Source organism: Trachinotus anak, unplaced genomic scaffold (genome assembly GCF_046630095.1).
Source record: "Trachinotus anak isolate AG129_WGS33_773 ecotype Australia unplaced genomic scaffold, CSIRO_AGI_Tana_v1 ptg000004l, whole genome shotgun sequence".
Taxonomy (NCBI): Eukaryota; Metazoa; Chordata; class Actinopteri; order Carangiformes; family Carangidae; genus Trachinotus; species Trachinotus anak.
Window position 1 is genome coordinate 21,332,582 of NW_027273855.1, and position 19,919 is coordinate 21,352,500.

Genomic DNA, 19,919 nt, shown 5'->3' on the forward strand with positions numbered 1-19,919 from the left:
GCTGTGTACTGAACGGTTTTACAAGGTTTTTAAGGAATCAAACTGCTTCAGAATGTATATATGTATGAGCAGGTTCGGTTTTACTGACATGTAGAAAAAGTGCATTTTAGCCTTACAGTTCTTCTTTTATAAACCTATTACATTTACATGGAAACTGTGTGGAAATAAGGTAAAAAAAAAAAAAACAGGTGGGAGGCAAGGGGATAGAAAGACTCGACTAAGTGCAAGTGCTTCTTAATTGAACTTATTTACAGTACACAGAGTAAATGAATTTAACAACAGCTAACAGTAAAAATGTTACAACCAAGGACCTTTAAACCTCAGGTTTTTGTGAAATTTTATTTAGACAGGAGTCAATCTTTGTGACATATCGGTAAGTGTACACATTTATGTGACAAATTTCTTTCTCTGAGCTTTAGAACCAATGATTACAATTTCTGATTTGTCCTGGCTGTAAAACATTTTTGTGACAGAAGGACCAGAATACATTTAAAAAGGGAATCAATTGTTCTTGTGTCATCAGGAGACACAGCAACATAAAGTTGTGTGTCATCAACATAACTGTGAAAGGAAATCCCGTGTCTCCTCATGGCATCACTGAGGGGTAACATATATAGAATTAACCCTAAAAACATTCCTTGAGGAACACCACATGTTCTTTTGGAGGTACTGGAGAAGTTAATATTGATTTCAACAAGAAACTCTCTGCCAAGAAGATAAGAGGAAAACCAGTTAAAACCATTTCCTGAAAGCTCATTGTGGTTCCTTAGTCTCTTTAAAAGAATTTTGTGATCAACTGTATCAAAAGCAGAACTCAGATGTATCCTCATCCAGGTACATTAATGTCCCTGATATTTTATTTGAAAAAAAATGAAAAATAAGTCAAAATTAATTTTATAAAGATGAATGAACATCACTGAACACTTAGCATTTTGTATACTGTCAATCAGGGTGAGACATTGTTTTCACATGCAGATCACATATAAGGTAAAGGACTTATGAAATTAAAATACCATGGCACCGTATCCAGCTCCTATAATACATCCGTGGGATATAAACGGGATGACGAGACATTCAACTGACATCAAGGTACAGCCCAACTTAGGGGTGTCTGAAATCATGTTACAATATTCTTCCAGGCATGAATATGAGAAATATATTCTGATGTTTACAATTACAGATAAAGACGATAAATAAATGTTTCCACAGGGGGTAGGAAAAACTCCCTTTTAACAGGAAGAAACCTCCAACAGAACCGGGCTCAGGGTGGGCGGCCGTCTGCCTCGACTGGTTGGATTTAGGAGGAGAAAGGGGGGGTGGGAGGAGGAGAGAGGAGAAAAGAGAGAGAGAGAGACCAGGAAAAGCTGTATAGGTAATGGTGTTATCAATAATAATGATAGACAACAGTGGTTCATAGTAATGATGAGTAGTGGTGGATCTGGATCCCGCTGCTCCAGAGGCAGAGAGACCTGCAGAATGAGGACAGAGAGAGGGAGAGAGAGGAGAAGCACAAACTACGGGGAGAAAAAAAATACAAAGTTAATGGCATAAAGTAGTCGAGAGAGAGAGAGAGACAGAGATAGAGAGAGAGCCCAGTGCATCATGGGAATCCCCCAGCAGTCTAGCTCTATAGCAGCATAACTAAGGGATTCAGGACATACCCGAGCCAGCCCTAACTATAAGCTTTACTAAACAGGACAGTTTTAAGCCTGATCTTAAAGGTAGAGAGGGTGTCTGCCTCCCAAACCCACACTGGGAGCTGGTTCCACAGGAGAGGAGCCGGATAGCTGAAGGCTCTGGCCCCCATTCTGCTCTTACAAACTCTGGGAACCACAAGTAGACCTGCATTTAGAGAGCGAAGTGTCCTATTGGGAAAATGGGGAACTATAAGCTCTTTAAGGTACGATGGTGCCTGACCATTAATGGCCTTGTAGGTGAGGAGGAGGATTTTAAATTCTATTCTGGATTTTACAGGGAGCCAATGCAGAGAAGATCATTTGTCATTATATCATTGTTGTTATATCATTGTTTTATTAGCCACTGTTAACACAAGTCACACAAGTTTCTCTGTATGACACATGCTGCACATTTGATCTACTTTCCCCTTTAAACCACATGCGTGCTGAACATTTTAGGTGGGGTAACGTCAGAAGCTTAATTGCAAACACACCACTGTCCCCTAAAGCTGAGAACCAATTACAGTCTGTTACAGTGTCAGGTAAGGACAAATGGGATAGCAACACTGAGTTCAGTATATTTGTGTGGTTAAACTCTATTGAACTTAAGGTAGAAACAGACAGGAACAACAAATGATGTAAGCCTGCATTGTACTGTACAGATTGAAAGCTACAAACTGAATGAATATCTGCTCTGCAAACCAAAAAGGTTTAGGATATATTTGTGATGTTTGACCTCAGTTCTGGGCTATAATAATAATTGGTTTCTAAATTTGAAAAACACCTCTCTGCTTAGATGTTAGGCTGCTCTCCTTTTCATTGGGGCCATGTTTTTTCCATTGTTTGTCTTTAAGGTTTGATTTCTAATGCTGTTTTTTATTTAGAATCTCCCTCAAGCACTTCAATATCCCCTGCAATATGAGTATACAAGTTTCTACAAAAGACAGAACAATGTTGGGTATTCAGTCTGGGAGATATTTGTCTGTATTTTTTGTCGGTCCTGTTTTCACTGTGCTGTGTTAACTGGTTTGAAGGGGTCAGGCCTTTGAATCAAAATGTTTTCAGGGGCTTTAATAAAACCCTATACTTCTAGAGTTGAAGAGACAGCAATGAAAATGGAGGCACTGGCTCACGTGCCTGCTATAATGTTGACCAATTAAAATAACATATAGTCCATTCATTAACTCACACTGGTTTTCTTAGTTCTCACAATTGTTTGGAGGAAAAGGCTTTGTAGACCAGAAGGGTGGGGTTATATAGATTCCTGGGCGTCGTCAGCAGATTAACAGGTGATTTCAACAATTAAAAGGCAGTACTTAAACAATAATAATTAAGTTTACTGAACTTTATATTTCAAAGGTTCAAGATTCTGTGTCGTTCTCTTCAGTGTCCTTTTACTGAAGTACAAGGAAGAGAGGAGTGATGATGTTCCAGAGAAGTCCCTTTGAAGCATCTGTAATTATTGGTGTTATGTATCCATATCTCAGCTGTAACAAACAGCAGTATGTCTCTTGAATAAACCATTCCTTAGCACACGACCTTAAAGCCCCTAATAATATAACAAATAGTCATGACTATCGCTTGAAGGAAAAAAAACATTCAGCTAGTCTCACTAATGAAAGCTGTGTGTGGTGTGCATACCTGTGCATTTCCTGCTCTAACATCTCAGTGCCTGGAAATGAATGCGAGAGAAGATGACATGCTGATTGGGTAAGGTTACTGTTATTGGAGCTGTGTTGTTAAATTGTTTCACATTGTATATTCTTGAGTTCTTGTCAGTTGTCTTGTTTAAGCTTCTCTCCACATGTTTTTAAACAAAATGTTAACAGGGAGAGATTCACCACATGTCATGTTTACTTTCTTTTATTAAGTGAACATATGTCAGATAGATATTTCTGTCTGGACCAGTCTTTTGCTTGGCCTGTCGACCAGAAGACTGACTGACATTGACATGTAGTTGCACTGTCAGTGTAGCTTTGGTTTTAGGAACATAAGGGTTCTAAAAATATGAATACAAAGTCAAAAGGGCATGGTAATGAGATGTCTTATCAGTGTCTAATTGCTTTGAACATTTTGAACAAAACCACATCCCAGACCTATTTAACTCCATTTAAATGCCACACCCTAAGAGCTATCTACCCAATATAAGAGCCAGACCATCCAGCAGTCACCCATCAGTCACAGGAGAAAGAGAGTATATGCTTCTTCTACCTCTGTCTTTGTAAGTATACCATTTACTCTGACTTCATACACTTATTTATTCATTTATCAGTTTCACAGATTTTGAATACTGTTAGCACTGCACAGGTGTTCTCTCTTTGATTTTTTGAGCACTATCAGGCCGCTGAAGCAGTGTTGCTGCATGGCATCGTTTACTGATTGATCAAACTTCAAGTCAAAATGGATCATTTTCTGATGTGAAATGCCTTTGGATTGCTCATAGTGACTAAAGTGTTGTTATATAGTAAATTAAACAAATGTTTAGATTTCTTCTTTTTCTTTTTAGTTACAGTGACAACATGTGCAAGCTGCTTCTGACTGCAGGTAAGGAACGCTGATCAAGTAAATGTTTCATTTAAGGGTCAGTTCACCCAAATCACAAAAAACTATTTTCACACCTACCTCTAGTGGTATCTATGTAGATAGTTTCAGTTTTATTTGTGCAGGTTTTGTCTCTGACATTTCCACCACAATACCATTAAAAAGAGGATTAGAAAGACCTCATGCTTACCAACTCTCTCACTTTGAAGGTCTCTGTTTGATCATGGCCAGCTTGGGTAAGTTCATAACATTCATTCATTAATCCCAATCAGCAGTCTTACTAGCAGATAAATAATGTCTCTATGTCATGTTGGGAAACAAGGGATTTGTTTCAAATTCTGTCATGTTCAATCCTTTTAAAACTATCTTTTCCATGTCTCAGCCTCTTCCTTCAGGCTGGTGTGTTACTACAACAGCTTGGCTGAATATAGAGTGGCGGGCGGGAAGTTCAGTATTACAGACATTGATCCGAACAAGTGCACCCATCTGATCTTCGCCTTCTCTGACATTAGCAGTGTAAATACTCTGATCCCCAGGAGATCAGCTGACATACATCTCTATCAGTCCTTTAATGCACTCAAATCCAGGTCAGACCTGCAGCCTCTCAGTATTTTGGAAATGTTCAGTTTTGTGTTATCTTAAAAATCATGACTAAACTTTGATGCTCCTACAGAAATCATCTGCTCAAAACCTTGTTGGCAGTTGGTGACACACAAAGGTAAGTTACATGCAACACTTCAACATGATGGTGTTTTCTTTGATGCTTTGTCCAGTCATGCTGTATTTTTGTGCATTTCACAACATGAATGATGTATGGTTTCGCACAAATAAGGTAGCACAAGGTGAAGGGGTTTCGGTACTGAATACAATCAAAATGAATTTTCAAATCATTCCACGTTTGTACATATTACAAACTAAGAGTAATTATAATTAAACATACTTTTTTTTATTTTACTCCTACTTGTTTCTAATACTTGTTAAAAATTAGATTGTAGCCTACCAAATATGTCAGTAACTGATTATTTAACTTCAGTGGATGATGAGAACACTGTTTTTTCATTTTTTACCAGATTCAGTACAATGGTGTCAACAGAACGGCGAAGAAGAAAGTTCATCCAGTCTGCTATCACACTGCTGAGAACATATGGTTTTGATGGGCTCAGCCTGGACTGGTGGTTTCCTGGAGCATACAATAAGCAGAAATTCACACTGTTGATTAAGGTCAGATCCTCACTTCTGGGACTCCCAGAAATGTATATATATTTTGAGATTTTAAACTGAAACTGAATCATGTTCTCTCTTTTTGTAGGAGCTCAGAGATGCCTTTGTGGCTGAGGGAACTTCAACTCACCGTGACAGATTAATCCTCATTGCTAGTGTCTCTGCTGAGAAAGCAGTCATCGATGCCAGTTATGAAGTCGCACATATTGCCGGGTAAACTATTTTAATGTCATTCTTGACATTATACCAATTCTTTGCTGTTGAGGAGCTTTGGTCAACATGATCTTCCCTGCATTTTATCAGGCACTTGGATTTCATCAATGTGCTCACATTTGACTTTCACGGCCCCTTGGAAAGTGTCGCAGCACATCACAGCCCCTTGTACAAGGGATCACATGATACTGGAGACAAGATCTACTCTAATACTGTAAGAACCAGGATTCCTATTTAACTGCCTAAACACATTTCTATTTACAGATGTCATCTCATCCTAATTGTTTTTTTTTCTCCATATTTTAGGACTATGCTTTGCAGTACTGGAGGGACCAGGGAGCACCTGCACATAAGCTACACTTGGGCATAGCATCATATGGTAGAGTTTATACCCTCGCCTATACGTGCGGTGGTGTAGGCGCAGCAATCAGTGGTGCCGGTAGAGAGGGCACCTACACCCATATAAAAGGACTGTGGGCCTACTATGAGGTAAAACTGCAAGCAATGAAAATAAGTCATCTATATCGATGGACTTATTGTACAGCTTCTACCGTATTTTTGTGACAAATTTCATTATGTCCACGTTTGACATTTCACCCGTCTTCTCAGATTTGCCATTATCTTGGCGGCGTCCAAGTCCAGCTGATCGCTGATCAGAAAGTTCCATATGCCGTCGTAGACAATCAGTGGGTTGGATTTGATAACAAAGACAGCCTTGAAACAAAGGTAATCATCTGTTCAATTTCGTAAAAACATTTCAAATTTATGGTATTACACTAATTAGGTTCAACAGATATTTTGTCAACATGACTTCAGATGTAGAATTGTTTTTCTTGTCATCCTTTCAGGTCAGTTACCTATTGAGAAACCACTTTGGAGGAGCCTTCGTCTGGTCTCTGGACCTGGATGACTTTAGTGGACATTTCTGTCATCAGGGCAAATATCCCCTCGTCAGCCACCTGCATCATCTCCTTATTCCAGGTGACAACAAAAGTCTGTTGTATCCTGTAGTGAGGTGGTGGTTTTTCATTTGATTTAATACCATCAGTATTAATGTTAAAACTTTTTTATTGACTTTACTACTTTTAGTTAATCATAGTGCAATTGTGTGCTCTTTCTGTTTAGAAATCTAAGTATGGCCATACTCAGTGATATTAACGGCTGATGTGATGATCAAGCAGGATTAAATAGCACTTAACCCAATGTTGACTTTCATTCTCTTTCAGATTTTCCAGACTATACCACAACCACAACAACTACCAAAACTCATCCTAACAATTTCTGTAGTGGAAGGGCCGATGGGGTTCACCCCAACCCTCATAACCGAAATTCTTTTTACAACTGTGCCAATGGGATAACGTACATCCAATACTGTGCCGCAGGTCTCGTCTTCAACCCTAACTGCCAATGCTGTGACTACCCCTAAAGAGTTGCACATTCACCATTTTACTATACATAAATGGTCATTTTCTTAATAACAAAGGTGGGCCACTGTCAAAAGATATTAGATTTATCATTTCTCATGATTTTTCACTGTTGTTATGTGGGAAAAATTCTAAATAATGGTTTTGTTTGCTCTTTTTACACCTCACTGAAAAACATATACCGGTAACTTTGAAAACACCATTTACTCTTGTCAGCATTAACATTATGAGATGAATCCATCAACATTATCAGATGGATATTTGCATAAACTTTCCATTGTCAAAGAGATATGCTTCCATCCATATCTGTCAATAGAGATTATGATTGATATTATTTCATCTATCAAAAGGCTATATAACATGAAGTACTTGTACTGTGTATTTACAATTGTTGTCCTGTTGTTGTCTGTTAATTGTAGGTGTATTAGTTGAGTGAAGGTTCTTGTTGTCTTTTCTGACACTATTTAATCTGATAAGCCTGACTTAATCATATGTTAGCTCATATATAGGCAATGTCATTGTTGGTGTATCTAACCCTATTGTTTGGATGTGTGCATCTTCCTTAATATCCAGCCATCACATGATTGGATTTGTCTTACAATAAAATGATGAATGAGAAAATACAGCTAGTTTCCCACATTTTGTTTACTTTTGTTTGAAGTTCGGTTATTCTGTGTCTATTGTATTATCTAGCAGTTGTTCATGTGATAGCCTCAATATACTGTGGAAACAAGCTTGGTGAGACATATGATCATTTGAACATTTATTGAAATTAAACAATTTGAAATATTTAGAGGGAGAAAATCACTATTTGGTGAAGATGTTAACAACTCAGACATCCAAAATGTGCCTCTTATGAAACGACACATTTTATAATAGGCACGAAGCTTCGAAAGCACTGGTTTATTCTTTAACAATGTGTTGTATTTAAAAAGTTTGTTATATTATTCAATGTGTAAAATCTGCATCTTAAAAGTAACTAGTAGCCAAACTAAAGCTGTCAAATAAATGTGGAGTAATAAGTGCAATATTTCCCTCAAATATAGTGGAGTGGAAGTACAAGTAACGTACATTGGAAATAAGCAAGTGAAGTACAAGTACCTCGAAATTGTACTTAAGTACGATACTTAGAAAATTCAGAAACTCACACAGTAAGCCATATGTTCATATTCAATTGTGAACTGAGGTAGCTGTAGCACTAGACGTTATGTTTATAATTTACTGTTAAGGTACAGCAAATAGTCATGTTTTAAGGCCTGATTTCAATGAGCTCACAAGTTCAGCAGATTCAGGAAAATTGTTCCACAGGTGGGGAGCGTAGAAGGTCAAAGCTGCTTCAACTTGCTTGGTTTTGATTATGGGAGCACTGCGTATATCTGTCCCATATGATTTGACAGTTTTGGATGCTTCATAGCATACTGTAGCGGAATGTCAAAGCACTGCTAATACTGAAATGCTTGAAGAATTAACACCCCAATCAGCAGGACTACCAGATAACACTGATTCCCAATGAGCTGAAAAGCTCAGTATTTCAGAGACCATCTTACCATCTTACCAATACATGTAGTATCAGTATATTTTCAATGTATGTAAATGAACATTTCCTCATTACTGTAATAATAACATATATTGTTCGCAATTACATTTCCATCAAAAGGTATGTTGTAGTGTAATTAATTGTAAATAAACATAATTCACAGGAGACAGGGCTGGTCTTTTTTTCTTGTGCATCTTTTTTTCTTTTAAGTGCCTTGTTGTCTTACGTAAAACACTAAAATGACCTCATTAGAATTTGCTGGTCAAAGAATAAGGTCAATGTGACTGTATAAAACACTTTTTAGCCATAACCTAAGACTTCACACAGCTCTACTCTAATTCTGTAAGTATCTGGATTCCTTTTTTAACTACCAAAACATTTCTATTTAGAAATGTTGTTTCATCCTAATTATTTCTTTCTCCATATTTTAGAACTATACTATGCAGTACTGGAGGGACCAGAGAGCACAGGCATATAAGCTAAACTTGGGCATAGCATTATATAGGAGAGTTTTTACCCTTGTCCACACATGCAGTGATGTTGGCTCACCAGTCAGTCGCACCAGCAGAGAAGGACTATACATTTGTATAAAAGGACTGTGGGCCAGGGTGGCCGGGTGGCGAAGTGGTTAGGGCACTTACCACATAAGCTGATGCTCTTAGCAGGTGTGTGCTGGTTTGACTCCCGACCAGCCTGACTCTTTCCTGCATGTCATTGCCCCTCTCTCTGTCAAATAAAGACAAAAAATGCCCCAAAAAATATCTTTAAAAGCACTGTGGGCCTACCATGAGGTAAAACTGCATGCAGAAAAAAATTCATATTTTTTATCAATAGCCTTATAATATGGTAACAGTTTCTACTTTATTTGGTGTAACATTTTTTTGACATCTGACATTGACCCTTCTTTTCAAATTTCTTTTCAAAATGTCCAAGTCCAGCTGATTACTGATCAGAAAGTTCCATATGCCCCCATAGACAATCGGTGGGTTGGATTTGATAACAAACACAGCCTTGAAACAAAGGTAATCATCTGTTTAATTCAGCAAAAACCTTTCAAATGGCTGTTATTATGTAAAGTTGGTTAATCTGATATTTTGTCAATGTGACTTTAGCTGTAGAATTGCTTTCACTCTCATCCTCTCACATCAACTACCTAGGTACAAACCACTTTGGAGGAGCCTTCGTCTGGTCTCTGGACCTGGATGACTTCAGTGGACAGTTCTGTCATCAGGGCAAATATCCCCTCGTCAGCCACCTGCATCATCTCCTTATTCCAGGTGACAAATTAAATGTCTGTTGTATCCTGTAGTGAGGTGATGTTTTTTCATCTTTTTCACCTTTTATTGACTTTACCACCTCTAGTTATGCAAAACACAATTGTGTTTTCTTTCTGTTGAGAAATGTAAGTATAGTCATGCTTAGTGCTATTAACAAATGATGTGATGATCAAGCAGGATTAAACAGCACTTAACCCAACATTTCACTTTCATTCTCTTTCTGATATTGCTGGCCTCACAACAGACAATTTCTGTAGTGGAAGAAGAGATGGGCTTCACACAAACCCTGATGACCCACATTCATTTTTCAACTGGGATATGGGATAACATACAGTGCATCCGGAAAGTATTCACAGCGCTTCACTTTTTCCACATTTTGTTATGTTACAGCCTTATTCCAAAATGGATTAAATTCATTTTTTATCTCAAAATTCTACACACAATACCCCATAATGACAAAGTGAAAAAAGTTTGCTTGAAACTTTTGTAAATTTATTAAAAATAAAAAAAACAAAAATATAACATTTACATAAGTATTCACAGCCTTTGCTCAATACTTTGTTGAAGCACCTTTGGCAGCAATTACAGCCTCAAGTCTTTTGGGTATGATGCTACGAGCTTAGCACACCTATTTTTGGGCAGTTTCTCCAAATCTTCTTTGCAGAACCTCTGAAGCTCCATCAGGTTGGATGGGGAGAGTCAGTGCAGATTTATTTTCAGATCTCTCCAGAGATGTTCAATCAGGTTCAAGTCTGGGCTCTGGCTGGGCCACTCAAGGACATTCACAGAGTTGTCCCGAAGCCGCTCCTTTGTTATCTTGGCTGTGTGCTTAGGGTCGTTGTCCTGTTGGAAGATGAAACTTCGCCTCAGTCCGAGGTCCAGAGCGCTCTGGAGCAGGTTATCATCAAGAATGTCTCTGTACATTGCTGCATTCATCTTTCCCTCGACCCTGACTAGTCTCCCAGTTCCTGCTGCTGAAAAACATCCCCACAGCATGATGCTGCCACCACCATGCTTCGCTGTAGGGATGGTATTGGCCAGGTGATGAGCGGTGCCTGGTTTCCTCCAGACATGACGCTTGGCATTCAGGCCAAAGAGTTCAATCTTTGTTTCATCAGACCAGAGAATTTTGTTTCTCATGGTCTGAGAGTCCTTCAGGTGCCTTTTGTCAAACTCCAGGCAGGCTGTCATGTGCCTTTTACTGAGGAGTGGCTTCCGTCTGGCCACTCTACCGTACAGGCCTGATTGGTGGAGTGCTGCAGAAATGGTTGTCCTTCTGGAGGGTTCTCCTCTCTCCATAGAACAACGCTGGAGCACTGTCAGAGTGACCATCGGGTTCTTGGTCACCTCCTTAACTAAGGCCCTTCTTCCCCAACTGCTCACATTGGCTGGGCGACCAGCTCTAGGAAGAGTCCTGGTGGTTCCAAACTTCTTCCATTTACGGATGATGGAGGCCACTGTGCTCACTGGGACCTTCAATGCTACAGAAGGTTTTCTGTACCCTTCCCCAGATCTGTGCCTCAATACAATCCTGTCTCGGAGGTCTACAGACAAATCCTTGGACTTCATGGCTTTGTTTGTGCTCTTACATGCACTGTCAACTATGGGACCTTATATAGACAGGTGTGTGCCTTTCCAAATCATGTCCAATCAACTGAATTTACCACAGTTGGACTCCAATCAAGTTGAAGAAACATCTGAAGGATGATCAGTGGAAACAGGAAGCACCTGAGTTCAATTTTGAGTGTCATGGCAAAGGCTGTGAACACTTATGTACATGCGATTTTCTTTGTTTTTTATTTTTAATATATTTGCAAAAATTTCAAGCTAACTTTTTTCACTTTGTCATTCTGGGGTATTGTGTGTAGAATTTTGAGGTAAAAACTTTACTTTCCGGATGCACTGTACATCCAATATTGCAATACAAATCTCATCTTCAGCACATACTGCACATGCTGTGACTACCCCAACAGAGTTGCACCTTAATCACTTAACTCTATATAAATGGTCATTTTGATTCTTACCAACAAAAGTGGGCCACTGTCAAAGAAATGTCTTGTGATTCTTCACTGTTGTTTTGTGGGAAAATACTTAATAATGGTTTTGCTTGCTCTTTTCATGCTGCACTAAAAAACATGTAACTTTGAAAACATCATTTACTCATGTCAGCATTATCTTTATCAGATGAATCCATCAACATTTTCAGATAATCTTTTCCATAAGATCTAGATTGTTAAAGAGATATGCTTCCGTCCATATCTGTCAATAGAGATTATGATTTATATTATTTCATCAATCAATATATAATATGAAGAACTTGTACTGTGTATCTACAGTTGTTGTCCTGTTGTTGTCAGGTGTATCTAAATGAGGTGTGACTGACGGCTTACAGTATGAATCTGTTAGATTGATATAATAATTTGACGTGTCATACTTTGATATGCCAAATTAAACTTTTTGGCCATTAAGATATGCTGATGGCGGTTAATTGCTAGTAACTTAACAAATATCTGATGAAGCAGACAGGTACAAATGCTGGATGATGGAGAAAACAAAGAAAGCTAAATAACTAATGAGATATGAGGCTTAACAGCGCAGAGGAATGTGGGCTCACTATCTGGCAAGCAACAGGTCACTGTTTATAAAGTGATAACACGCTAATCAATAAACTAGTTATAAACTATTCATAAATCCTTTATAAGGGTAGTCTTATCGTAAAGTGGTACAGAAAGTTGTCAAACAACCCACAACCAAAACCGGCATTGAATTTTGTTTTCAATGTTGTTAAAGTGCTATTACTGCATGAATACTCTGTATATAGCATCATTTTTCCATCTGAGCCCCTCCCACTTTAAACCAGAGACAGGAGCACAGACAAAAGAAAGGACAGACTGAAATCTCTCATGTGAAATAAACAAACCATTTTAGCTTTGTTTTGTTTTCATCACTTATTGTTAGAAGCTGACAAAATGAAAAAAATGATTCCAGGGCATTTAAATTGACACTGACGACCACCAAACTGTCCGTGTGAGGAAATGACAAAATTCAGTACACAGTGTTTTCAATCACTCCTGTGCATTTCCTGCTCTGACAACTCAGTGCCATTAAATACCTGCAACAGAAGATGAAATGTTTTTTGGGGAATGTTACTGTTATTGGAGCTGTGTTGTTAGATCGTTTCACATCGTATATTCTAGAGTCCATGTCAATTGCCTAATTTAAGATTTTCTCCAGATGCTATGAAACCCAACTGTGTTCACTATGGTGCAAGCCAGTACAACTTAGAGCCGGGTGGTGCTTAGAGCCAGAAACTAAGGTTAAATTAGAGATATAAAGCACATATCATGTTCACTATTGTGTTCACTATCTTTTTCCTTTACTCATTTTAACGGACATTCAAATAAATATTTGTTCAGATATTTCCATCTGGACCAAAGTTGCAGAGCTACCAAAAGACTGACTGACATTGTCATGCAATTACACTGGCAGTGTAGCTTTGAATGTCGGAGGACAGGGGTTCTAAAAATTTGCATACAAAGTATAAGGGCTTGTCAGTGTCTAATTGCTTTGAACATTTTGAACAAATATTTTCACCCTATGTAACCACACCTTAATAGCTATCTTCCCAATATAAGAGCCAGGTATCCATCAGTCAACCATCAGTCACAGGAGAGAGACAGTATATGCTTCTTTCTTCTTTGTCCTTGTAAGTATACCTCTTACTCTGACTTCATTCACTTAGTCATTCATTTATTCAAAGTTGTTATATTGCAAATGAAACAAATGTTTTCATTTCCTCTATTTCTTTTTAGTTACATAGTGACAACATGTGCAAGCTACTTCTGACTGCAGGTAAGGAACACTGACTCCTTAAAGGGTCAGTTCACCCAAATCACTTTTGGTTTTATTTGTCCAGATTTTTATTACTGAGATTTCTGCCAACACCTCATCACCGAGAAGATGAGTGGAATTTTGTATCTGTTGCTTACAACTTTTAGAAATAAAATTTCCAGAAATAGTGTCCCCATTACACTGGATAATTCTCACATGTAAAATGAGGTCTGTGGATTATCAAGAATATTGTAGAGATTCGTTGTTGCTGTTGTATAACATGTAGATTGTTTTTTTCTTTTGTAATTTGGTTGAACTGACATGTTAAGCTTTGTTTTCAACCTCATGCTTATCAACTCTTTAACTTTGAAGGTCTCTGTTTGATCACGGCCAGCTTGGGTAAGTTTATAACATGTATTCATTAATCCTAGTCAACAGTCCTACTTACAGATAAACAATTGTTGGAAAACAAGGGATTTGATAAAACTCCTGTCTTTATAAACGAATTAAATCCCTTTAAAACTATCTATTTTCCATGTCTCAGCCTCTTCCTCCAGGCTGGTGTGTTACTATAACAGCACGGCTGGATATAGAGCAGAGGAGGGGAACTTCAGGATTTCAGACATCGATCCAAACAAGTGCACCCATCTGATCTTCGCTTTCGCTGACATTGCAAGGGGAAATATTCTGGCCCCCAAGAAAACATCTGACTTGAGCCTCTATCTGTCTTTTAATGCACTCAAAACCAGGTCAGACCTGCAGCCTCTCAGTAATTTGGAAATTATGTTTAATGTTGTGTTTTGTTAAAATTCATTACTAAATGTTGATGCTCCTACAGAAATCCAGAGCTCAAAACGCTGCTGGCAGTTGGTGACACAGATAGGTAAGTTACATAAAGCACTCAGTCATGCTGGTGTTTTCTCAGATGTGGTTCTTTGTGCATATTTTTGTGTATTGAGCAAGAGGTTTGGTATTGAGTTCTGATATTGAATACAATCTATTATTATTATTATTATTATTATTATTATTTTATTCATTTATTTATTTCATGATTCCATCATCAGTTACAAACAAAATATGTGATGTAAGTTTGAAGCAACTGCCTACAAATGCAAATAAACACTTATATATAACCAACAGCAGTTTGTTGCAAAATAATCACACAAATACCAAACAATACAAACTAAATGCAACCATAATTTAATAAGGATTTTAATTTTTTTTATTTCACTCCTTACATGTATCTAATACTTGTTAAAAAAAAAGATTGTAGCCTATCAAATGTCAGTAACTGTTTATTATACTTATGTGAATGCTGAGAACACTGTTTTGTACTCATTTTTACCAGATTCAGTAGGATGGTGGCAAGACGAAGAAGAAGAACAAATTTCATCGAGTCTGCTATCACCCTACTGAGAACAAATGGTTTTGATGGGCTCAGCCTGGACTGGTGGTTTCCTGCAGAAAACCGCAAGCAGAAATTTACACAGTTGATCAAGGTCAGATCCTCTCTTCTGGGACTCGTAGAAATACATCATATTGTGCATATACATATATATATATATATGTATGGTGTATATATATATATATATATATATATATATATATATATATATATATATATATATATATATATATATATATATATATATATATATACAAATATATAAACAAAAACCCAAATATATATATATATATTTGGGTTTTTGTGTTTTTTAAAAACGTGATTGACACTGAATCATCCTTTCTTCTTGTGTAGGAGCTCAGAGATGCCTTTGTGGCTGAGGGAACTTCAACTAACAATGACAGATTAATCCTCATTGCTAGTGTCTCTGCTGAGAAAGCAGTCATCGATGCCAGTTATGAAGTTGCAGAGATTGCCGGGTAAACTACTTTAATGTCATTCTTGACATTATTCCCATGCTTTGCTGTTGAGGAGCTTTGGTCAACATGATCTTCTCTGCATTTTATCAGGAACCTGGATTTCATCAATGTGCTCACATTTGACTTTCGCGGCCCCTCGGAGACTGTTGCAGGACATCACAGCCCCTTGTACATGGGGTCCCAAGATACTGGAGACAAGATCCACTCTAATACTGTGAATACCGGGATTCCTATTTTAATTGCCTGAACACATTTCTATTTACAGATGTCATCTCTTCCTAATTTTTTTCCTCTATATATTTTAGGACGATGCTTTGCAGTACTGGAGGGACCAGGGAGCACCTGCAAATAAGCTAAACTTGGGAATAGCATCATATGGTAGAGTTTATACCCTCACCGGTGCGCAGAGTGGCGTCGGTGCACCAGTCAGTGGTGCTGGTAGAGAAGGAACCTACACCCATATGAAAGGACTGTGGGCCTACTATGAGGTAAAACTGCATGTAGTGAAAATAATTGATTGATATCAATAGCCTTATTATACAGCTTCTACTGTACTTGTTGTGACAAATTTTATTCCATCTAAATATGACATTTGACCTTTCTTTTCAGATTTGCCATTATCTTGATGGTGTCCAAGTCCAGCTGATCACTGATCAGAAAGTTCCATATGCCGTCGTAGACAATCAGTGGGTTGGATTTGATAACAAGTACAGCCTTGAAGCCAAGGTAATCATCTGTCCAATTCAGCAACAACCATTCAAATGGCTGGTATTATATACATTTGGTAAACAGATATTTTTTCAACATGACTTCAGCTGTAGAATTGTCTTCATCCTCATCCTCTCAGGTCAACTACATAAATACAAACCACTTTGGAGGAGTCTTCGTCTGGTCTCTGGACCTGGACGACTTTGGTGGACTTTTCTGTAATAATGGCAAATATCCTCTCATCAGCCACCTGTATCATCTCCTTTTTTCAGGTGACAAAACAAGTGTCTGTTGTATCCTGTAGTGAGTTGATGGGTTTTCACTTCATTTAGTGCCATCAGCATTAATGTTAAAACTTTTTATTGACTTTACTACTTGTAGTTATAACGCAACTGTGTTTTCTTTTCGTTTAGAAATCTAAATTTAGTCATGCTCAGTGATATTAATGGATGATGTGATGATAAAGCAGGATTAAACAGCACTTAACCCAAAATTTCACTTTTCTTCTCTTTTTGATTTTCCTGCCCTCACAACAGACAATTTCTGCAGTGGAAGAAGAGATGGGCTTCACGTCAACCCTGATAACCCACATTCGTTTTTCAGCTGTGCCCATGGGATAACGTACGTCCAGTACTGCCCTGCGAATCTCATCTTCAGCACATACTGCACATGCTGTGACTACCCCAACAGAGTTGCACCTTAATCACTTAACTCTACATAAATGGTCATTTTGATTCTTACCAACAAAAGTGGGCCACTGTTGGTTATAACTGTTATAATGCCTTGTGATTCTTCACTGCTGTTTTGTGGGAAAATACTTAATAATGGTTTTGCTTGCTCTTTTCATGCTGCACTAAAAAACATGTAACTTTGAAAACATCATTTACTTATGTCAGCATTAACATTATCAGATGAATCCATCAACATTATCAGATGGATATTTCCATAAGCTCTACGTTGTTAAAGAGATATGCTTCCATCCATTACTGTCAATAGAGATTATGATTTACATTATTTCATCAATCAATATATAATATGAAGAACTTGTACTGTGTATCTACAATTGTTGTCCTGTTGTTGTCAGGTAATTGTTGGTGTATCTAATCAGTTGTGAGTGACAGTTCTTGTTCTGTTTTCTGACATTATCTCATCTGATGAGCCTGACTTCATTATATTTGGAGCCAATCCAAGCCGACAGTGGGCAAGGGCGGGGTACACCCTCGACAGGATGCCAGTCTATCACAGAGCTGACATATAAAGACAAACAACTATGCACGCTCACATTCATACCTACAGGCACTTTAAAATCTTCAATTAACTTTATGTACTCGTCATTGGACTGTGGGAGGATTTGATTTGTCTTACAATAAAATGATGAACTAAAAGTACCTCTAATTCCCATCATTTTGTTTAGTTTTGTTTGCAGTTTGGTTATTCTGTCTGCATGTCTTTGTCTAGCAGGTGATAAAAGACACAATACATTCTGGAAAGAAGCCACCTAACTGTCACTTGAAGAAAAGCCAACTTCAAATGAAGTTATAAATTAGCTTATTTGTAGAAAATGAAAGCACTCTCTCTCTCTGACCAATTAATGCATGACCTGCAGTTTAAGGGATCACTCACTTTGATGCATCTGAAGATTAAGGACTACTACAGCTATGTACAGACTTTTTATTGTGGTGTTTCCTGTTTTTGAATTTCTTGGAGTTATGTGTGTTCTCCAAAACAAAAGTATTCCTTACCTGTTACAAGTCTTATTGTGCTAACTTACACATCACTCTGGTCCTTAAATCACTGCGCTGGCTTCCTGTGTGTCAAAGGATAGATTTTAAAATCTTACTACTTGTCTATAAAGCGCTAAATGGTCTTGGGACCAAACACATCTCTGCTCCACTTGTACGATATGAAGCGTCCACACCCCTCAGGTCATCTAAGACAGGTTTACTCAGTGTTCCCAGAATCATAACCAGGCAAGGTGAAGCAGCTTTTAGTTGATATGCTCTTCATCTGAGGAACAAACTTCCTGAACTCCAGAGATCTGCTGAAACTGTCAGCTCATTTAAATCAGGTTACTAACTATCAGGTTAATTAACGTTACTGTTTGCTGCAGTTTACCAATAAATCACATCATTTGCTGCTCTTAATGCCTTATATCACTGCAGCACTTCTTTTAAAATGACTTATCAAAATACTTTATTGTTTTTTTGTCTTAATTGTTTTTAATGTTTTGAAACTTTATTTATAGAGCACTTTTCATACAAGAGATGTAGCTCAAAGTGCTTTACAACAAAAAATGGAATAGAACAATAAAGCAAGGGTGAATAGAAGGACAATCAAATTAGACAATACAAAGGCAGTAAATGATAACATATGTAAGTGAAAATATAAACAGGAACAAGTAAGAATTGTAAAATATGAGAGAATTAATCAAACGCCAAGTTAAATGAAGAGGTTTTCAGCTGTTGTTTAAAAAATGTTCACAGAGCCCGCATCTCTTAAAGCTCTTGGCAGGGTATTTCATAATTTTGGAGTAAAGTTAAAACTTAGTTCGCCTGCCTATTTTTTCTGCGTAAAACTGTGTGTATTTAAAAGACTGATCTAATAGCTTGTGAGGGATTATAAAACAACAGAGAATCTTCAAAAACAAGTAAAAGGATATTAAATCTTATTCTTAAAGATACTGGGAGCGAGTGGAGTGTAGCTAAAACCAGGGTAATATGCTCTCTCTTCCTTGCCTTTAATTTATAAATTAAACTTTTAATGAACAATCATGAGTTACATAAATAATTTCTTACCAAGTTCATGCATACACAGAATTAAAAGTCATGATGTTTATTAAACATCAATTATATAAAGGTTCAAGCTTAGCAGGTTGCTCCTAATTTTCACTGTCCTATTACTGAAGAATGAGGAGGGACGAGCACCTGTAATTTTTTTTGTTTTGTAACCATGTCTCAGCTGCTCATCTACAGCCTTAACAAAAGTAGTATGTCTCTTGAGTGAACCCTTCTTTAGCACACTACCTGAAAACTTTAATATTTCTTTACACCATTACATATTCATGACTATCACTCGAAATAAAGGAAAAATCTGCTAAATTGCTTAATGAGAGCTGTGTGTGCGGTGTGATTAGATTTGACAGTTGGGTACCACTTCACTTGTAAAGGATTTATAAATGGTTTATAATTAGGTTATTAATTCATTTATAACGGGTAAAGGGGAGCCTTACAGTATGTCATTCATAAATGGTGATATGTTTTACACTTTACAATAAGGCTCTCTTTTACCAGTTACAAATGTTTGTAACTGACAAATGGTTGTAAATATGAGATACCACAACAGGCCACAGATATCTGAATGGGTGAGCAGTACACCAAGTAAAGGAAAGTTACCAACTGTGATACACCTGGAATGCTGTCCTAAAGAAGGTACCAACCAGCAAAAAGCATCTCCTTTTTAATATCCTCTATGCACAACAATCTGATTGCATGTCAAGGTAAATGATATCGCCAAGGCCTTACAGTATGAATCTGTTAGATTGATATAATAATTTGACGTGTCATACTTTGAATTGCCAAATTAAACTTTTTGGCCATTAAGATATGCT

At 37.5% G+C, this 19,919-nt stretch overlaps 2 protein-coding genes across 2 annotated transcripts; both read left to right on the plus strand.

Annotated features, from left to right (window-relative positions):
- Nucleotides 1–3,799: 3,799 nt before the first annotated feature.
- On the plus strand, nucleotides 3,800–7,700 carry LOC139620913 (acidic mammalian chitinase-like). The gene is made up of 12 exons (XM_071476937.1): nucleotides 3,800–3,897; nucleotides 4,183–4,220; nucleotides 4,427–4,453; nucleotides 4,600–4,804; nucleotides 4,891–4,935; nucleotides 5,288–5,438; nucleotides 5,527–5,651; nucleotides 5,742–5,865; nucleotides 5,958–6,140; nucleotides 6,261–6,377; nucleotides 6,500–6,632; nucleotides 6,878–7,700. The coding sequence occupies exons 1-12, from the start codon at nucleotides 3,875–3,877 to the stop codon at nucleotides 7,075–7,077; spliced, it is 1,371 nt and encodes a 456-aa protein (XP_071333038.1). The 5' UTR covers nucleotides 3,800–3,874; the 3' UTR covers nucleotides 7,078–7,700.
- Nucleotides 7,701–13,523: 5,823 nt separating this feature from the next.
- Nucleotides 13,524–17,697, plus strand: LOC139620915 (chitinase-3-like protein 1). The gene is made up of 12 exons (XM_071476946.1): nucleotides 13,524–13,595; nucleotides 13,702–13,741; nucleotides 14,093–14,119; nucleotides 14,265–14,469; nucleotides 14,559–14,603; nucleotides 15,069–15,219; nucleotides 15,480–15,604; nucleotides 15,695–15,818; nucleotides 15,910–16,092; nucleotides 16,214–16,330; nucleotides 16,452–16,584; nucleotides 16,849–17,697. Exons 2-12 carry the CDS (start codon nucleotides 13,717–13,719, stop codon nucleotides 17,013–17,015), a joined length of 1,302 nt encoding a protein of 433 aa, XP_071333047.1. The 5' UTR covers nucleotides 13,524–13,595; nucleotides 13,702–13,716; the 3' UTR covers nucleotides 17,016–17,697.
- Nucleotides 17,698–19,919: the final 2,222 nt, after the last annotated feature.